The sequence below is a fragment of the Ochotona princeps genome, chromosome 14 (assembly GCF_030435755.1).
Source record: "Ochotona princeps isolate mOchPri1 chromosome 14, mOchPri1.hap1, whole genome shotgun sequence".
Classification (NCBI taxonomy): domain Eukaryota; kingdom Metazoa; phylum Chordata; class Mammalia; order Lagomorpha; family Ochotonidae; genus Ochotona; species Ochotona princeps.
The window spans coordinates 31,100,562-31,106,878 of record NC_080845.1 but is presented as its reverse complement, the minus strand read 5'-3'; the positions used below and the strand labels follow the sequence as shown (position 1 = coordinate 31,106,878).

The following is a 6,317-nucleotide window of genomic DNA, read 5'->3' as shown; positions in this document are numbered from 1 at the left end:
CTTGGGAAATGCTTTTGACTGTTAAACCTGCCCTGAAGCGTGACATCAAATGGGGTGGGGAAGCACCTGGCTGTGAAGCCGCTTCCGATAGAGCGTTGGCCCTGGCGAGGGCTTCATCCATCCATAGGGAGACTGCTCAGTTGTAAGACATGATGTCATCCTACATGGGGGGGAGGTTCTCCCGACAGAAAGGGGAGGGAAAGCCACTCCACTCCTTTGCCTCTTTTTACATTTCAATAGCATGCCCTGCCCCTTGCTCCCCCCTTCCAGCTTTTCAGAGCTCACTGTGTTGCGCCTGCTCAGACCTGGAGATTCCCCTCCCCCTAGGCTGGATGGCTCAGACCACCCCCTGTTCCGGGAGAGTCCCTCCGTACTGTCCGGGCTCCTGGCCAAGTGGCATTGGCTGCATGAAGTCACTGAGTGTGGATGGGGGTTCGGGTGAGCTCACTGCATCCCTACCCAGGCCTTCCCACACAGGGCGGGGCCCCAGGCCTGTTCCTGGCAGCTGTGGCTGCAGCTGTGTGATGGCTCCCTGTCTCCCGGAATGTATGACAGATCCAAGTGTTCCAGTCTTGCACCGGGGGCTTAGCGACGCTAATTTGGTTGTGTTTTGCTTCAAACTAGACAAGGGCCCCCGGCTGGTGGTGGGGGGAGGCGGAACCAACCAGGATGCCAAGCTCAGCATCCCTGAACCTGGGCCTCCCCATTTGTCAGTGTGAGGCGGCGGAGGGGAAGGAGGAGTCCCAGCAGGCCACACTTGGAAACAGCCTCTTGACGTCAGGGTTGCGCTGCGAACACAGCCTCATGCTGCGCCCCTCATTCCATCAGAGATACCGACCAAGACAAAATTAAAATCTTTGAGGTCGTGTCTTCCCCCGATGTGATTCCTGCCCCCTTGCTGTGGGTGGCTGAGACAGTCTGTCAGGCTGAATGCCTGGCTGGGGTGGCTCAAGCCACACCCCACCTCCACCCATCCCCCTGAAGACTGCTTGCTGATCAGGCCAAGTTTTGGAGCCCAGGTGCACACAGCTGATGGGACTCAAGGGGGTGCTAGGATGCAAGAGCAGGCAGTCCCTCCAGTGGCAGTGGACTGGGAATTTTTACTAAGAGTCCTGGAGACAGAATGGGACAGTGGAAGTACACACACACAAGCATGCGTGCCAGTCAGGGCCCCGGCAAACCAGAGCTGAGTGGCAAATGGGAAACACACAAATGGGAGTAAGCCAGGTGTTAGAGCTGCACAGGAAGAGGGGAAACAGAGAAAGAAAAGGGATTGTTTCTGAGCTTTCCAGTACCCGGCAAAGCTTCAAACATGCCCCCCCATGGTTGGACCCGAGGATGGGAAGAGTCAAGTTCACAGCTGAGGCTGTGACACGGCTGAGGTTCCTGCCTGACTCCCGTGGCAATGTTCCAAGGCAACCAACTTCCTGGGGACTCCCAGCCCCAACACACACACACACACTCAGCACTAATTTCACTTTGAGTGCTTCAAGGTAGCAAAACCTATAACTCACCAGCTTTTAGTTTAGATTTGTTTATTTGAAAGGCAGAGTTAAAGATTGAACTTCCAACCACTAGTTCACTCCCCAAATGGCTGCAACAGCCAGAGCAGGGCCCATCTGAAGGCAAGGACTTTATCTGAGTCACCCATGTGGGCACAGCACTTGGGCCATCCTCCACTGCTTTCCCAGGCACATTAGCACGGAGCTGGATTGGAAGCGGAGCAGCCGCGACAGCCGGGACTTAAACGGGCACTTTGTGGGATGGATGCTTGTGCTGGCTTTACCAGCTGCACCAGGGCGCCAACCCCTTGCCAGCCCTCTGGGAACCAGAGAGCTTGAGGGTGAGCCCAGGTCCTAAGCGTGCGCCCTGTGAAATCTAATGTGAGCAAACCCCTTTTCCTTGCTGCAGCCAGAGGAAATCGGGCATGCATTTGTACTGTCATGGCCCCTCAGGTCTCCACAATGACACATTCCCAGGCCCCATCAGACTGGAAGCATCTAATGAGAATGCTCCTTGCTGTCTTGTTGCTTTGGGAAACAGAGGCAAAGGGGGTGTGGTTCGCCTCCTGCATGGAATACCCCCAAACCGGAATTTTCTGTCAAGATGCACTGCCATTAGCTTGAGGGTCGTTCGGGGCTGGGGACTCAGAACTCGGGGAGGGGGAACAGAGCCTAAGTCCAGGTGCCCTCTGCACCAGCTCATCTATGGGCCTGGTGGAACCGCCCTGCCAAAAGGCTGCCCTGGTCGTTGGGGGCGGACGAGCCAGTCGGCCCCATTCCCGCTCCTGACAAGGCAGCATCTGCACATATGCACCCCCACGGACTCTGGGAATGCCCGCGGACCCTGACCCGGGGGCAGGGCCACGAAGCAGGGATTGCGGAACCTTCCCATAGGACGCCTCGAGTCCGAGAAGACCGCCCTCTGGCGGTGCGTGAGCCCCGCTGAGGCTCAGCGCCCGGTTGGTGAGACAGGAGCGCGCCCGCAGGCTGTGCACCGTCGAGCCTGCAGACTGCTTTGCAGGGTCTCTGGGGAGGAGCTGCACTGTCGCCCCGGCACGGTGGAGCCCGCAGCAGCTCGGAACCACAGCCGAAAGAGACGCCCCTGTCGGGGTTGGGGCGGTGGCCGGCGAAGCAAACCGACTCCAAGGGCTGCGAATGACCCTCTAGCCCCACCGTGTGGCCACAGCTGACTCAGAACTAATCACCAGGAGTCCACGAACCTCACAACCCAACTGCAGATGACCGAGAACCACTCTTCCCTGGGGCGCTGGGCGACCTGGGAATATTGACAAGCAATCCGCAGCCAGCATTTGTGGACGTTTACCACGAGCCAAAAGCCGTGCTTACCATTCTATCATTTTCTCAGGATACTTTCCATCTTCATTTATTTGAGCTTCCATCTCTGATTCACAACCCCCCAGATGCTTACAAACAGCTGGGGCTGGACCAGCTCCATCAATGTTTCCCATGAGTGGGGCAGGGACCCAGCTGCTTGAGCCATCACCTGCTGCTCTCCCAGGGTGCACATTAGCAGGAAGGTGAAATTGGAAGCAGAGCTGGAAGTCAAACCTAGACATGGGATGCTGACATCTTGATGGTTAGGGCAAACACCACGCCCCAGAATCAGTTCTCTCCGAAGCAGGTACTATCATTGCAGTCTCGCAGATGAAGAACCTGAAAGCTTACAGAACTGCAGCTGCCTGCCCCTCTAGGACCACACTCGGGCCCTCCAAATTCTACAACTAGGAACTCAGAAGTGTGCCGAGCCCGCCCCAGTCGGTGAGGGAACCCGGAGAAGTTAGGCTATAGAAGAGGGCTTTGCGTGCCCCAGGGTGTGGCTGCCTCGTGGCAGCCCCGCTGCAGCCAGCTGCCTCAGAATCTCCCTATGTTCTGAAGCAGAAGGGTGTCCTTCACAAAGGCCAGGAGCTGAAGCCCATTGCCTTTCCTCTCTGCTGTCCAGCAGCCTTGAAAGAGAAAGCCAAGTTCAAGGCCTTGAGAATCAGAGACTCCAGGAGAACCAAGGAGTTTCTTGGAAGGATGGAAAAGTTCTAAGTCACACAAGGTTTGGGTTCTGGGCCGTTTCTTTGCTCCCAGCTCACTGTGTGGCCTTGGGTGCGTCCCTTCTCGCCCCAGGGCCCTGGTTTGCCTGCTATAAACTGGGCAGATTCTTCCAGATGACCTGATCTCTTTCCTCCCTGCACCCCATTAGCTCCCACTACAATGTGCCTTTTCCCTACAGCCCCACCCAAACAGAACTGAAGTGTGTTAGTCTGAGGTGGGATCTGCAGCCCCGCCCCAGGGTTCCCTCCTGGGATCCTGAGATCTGAGCCCATCTGCAGATGCCAGTAGGGAATCTGGCCTTTGGCAGGATGGTGTGAGCAGCGAGGAGGAGGAAGGCCTCAGGGTAGGGGCCTACATTGTGATGACCTTATCCACTCTATGACATCAGCCTCTCTCCCACCCCACCCCAGTCCCACTCCTCCCTAAGTCAGCTACTCTACAAACACCCATCAATCTGGATCCCAAAGGCCTGAGATCGTTTCTTCTCCAGAACCTGCTGGTGATCTGTCTCGGCCAGCAAGAAGCACCATGAAATTAGAATTCACCGAGAAAAACTACAACAGCTTCGTGCTGCAGAATCTGAACAAACAGAGGAAACGCAAAGAGTATTGGGACATGGCCCTGACCGTGGACCACCATGTCTTCTTTGCGCATCGCAATGTGCTGGCTGCTGTCTCCCCGCTGGTGAAGAACCTTATCTCCAGCAACGACATGAAGACCACCGATGAGCTCTTCATCACTATCGACCCCAACTACCTGAGCCCATCCACAGTGGACCAGCTCCTGGACTACTTCTACAGCGGCAAGGTGATCATCTCAGAGCAGAACGTGGAGGAGCTGCTGCGGGGGGCCCAGTATTTCAACACCCCACGCCTCCGGATCCACTGCAATGACTTCCTGATTAAGTCCATCTCCCGGGCCAACTGCTTGCGCTACCTCTTCTTGGCTGAGTTGTTTGAGCTCAAGGAGGTGTCGGACTTGGCCTACTCGGGCATTCGTGACAACTTCCACTACTGGGCCAGCCCCGAGGGCTCCATGCAATTCATGCGCTGCCCACCTGTCATCTTCGGCCGGCTGCTGCGGGATGAGAATCTGCACGTACTCAACGAAGACCAGGCCCTCAGTGCGCTCATCAACTGGGTGCACTTCCGGAAGGACAAACGCGAGAAGTATTTCAAGAAGTTCTTCAACTACATCAACCTCAATGCTGTCTCCAATAAAACACTGATGTTCGCCAGTAACAAGCTGACGTGCATGGAAAACAGCTCAGCCCACACCACGCTGATTGAGAGTGTCCTGATTGACCGCAAGCAGGAGCGGCCGTGCAGCCTGCTGAGCTACCAGCGGAAGGGGGCCCTGCTGGATTCGGTGGTCATCCTCGGGGGTCAGAAGGCCCATGGCAAGTTCAACGATGGAGTGTTTGCCTACATCATCCAAGAGAACCTGTGGCTGAAGCTCTCAGAGATGCCGTATCGGGCGGCGGCCCTGAGTGCCACAGCAGCCGGACGCTACATCTACATCTCTGGTGGCACCACAGAGCAGATTTCGGGGCTGAAAACAGCCTGGCGATACGACATGGATGACAATTCCTGGACCAAGCTGCCTGATCTGCCTATAGGGCTTGTCTTCCACACCATGGTGACCTGTGGGGGCACAGTGTACTCTGTCGGTGGAAGCATCGCCCCAAGGCGGTATGTCTCCAACATCTATCGCTATGATGAGCGCAAAGAGGCATGGTGCCTGGCAGGGAAGATGAGCATCCCTATGGACGGCACCGCCGTGATCGCCAGGGGTGATCGGCACCTGTACATCGTCACCGGACGGTGCTTGGTGAAGGGCTACATCTCCCGGGTTGGCGTGGTGGATTGCTTTGACACCAACACTGGGGACGTAGTCCAGTGTATCACCTTTCCCATTGAGTTCAACCACCGGCCCCTGCTCTCTTTCCAGCAGGACAACATCCTCTGTGTGCACAGCCACCGGCAGAGTGTGGAAATCAACCTGCAGAAGATCAAGGCCAACAAGACCACCACCTCAGTGCCTCTCTTGCCCAACAACTGCCCCTTGGATGTATCCCATGCTATCTGCTCTATTGGAGACAACAAGGTGTTTGTGTGCGGGGGTGTCACCACGGCCAATGATGTCCAGACGAAGGACTACACCATCAATCCCAATGCCTACTTGCTGGACCAAAAGATAGGCGAGTGGAAGACCCTGGCCCCCCCACCAGAGGCACTGGACTGTCCTGCCTGTTGTCTAGCCAAGCTTCCTTGCAAGATTCTTCAAAGGATTTAAACAACTTTTTAAGTGGGAGAATAAGTAAATGCATTATTATTCACAATTTAATAAGAGAGAGAAAGAAAGGAAGGTGGCCTGTTGGTTCCTTCTAGTGTTTCAATTTCCACGCTGGGTCCCGAAGGTGGAAGGTGCTAGATGAGGTCTGCTCCTGCTGGGTAGAAGCTCCAGGGTACCTAGCAGAGGTGCATAAGAAATCTCTGGGTTTTTTTTTTTTCCAGCCTTGGTTTTATTTTAACTTCTTTTAAAATTATGATCATTATTCTTGATAAAGTTCCATAGGCCCTGGGATTTCCCATTCTCCCTCCTCAAATCCCCTTCCCCCCACCAAATTCCCCTATATTATTACTATAGCATAGCTCTTCATAAACAATCACATGTCCATTATTGCAGGCATGGACAATGGCAGAGTCCAGCTTCTTATTGTCAAGATACAGCTAATAGTCATTAGTTGTCCAT

General features: G+C 55.1%; 1 protein-coding gene across 1 annotated transcript; it reads left to right on the top strand.

Annotated features, from left to right (window-relative positions):
* The first annotated feature begins 3,948 nt into the window (after window positions 1–3,948).
* On the top strand, window positions 3,949–5,930 carry CCIN (calicin). Its single transcript, XM_004580997.3, has one exon. It carries the CDS (start codon window positions 4,092–4,094, stop codon window positions 5,856–5,858), a length of 1,767 nt encoding a protein of 588 aa, XP_004581054.1. The 5' UTR covers window positions 3,949–4,091; the 3' UTR covers window positions 5,859–5,930.
* Window positions 5,931–6,317: the final 387 nt, after the last annotated feature.

Bases quoted from the DNA above. Each gene is read 5' to 3' on its own strand.
- CCIN (XM_004580997.3), top strand. From the start codon at position 4,092: ATGAAATTAGAATTCACCGAGAAAAACTACAACAGCTTCGTGCTGCAG.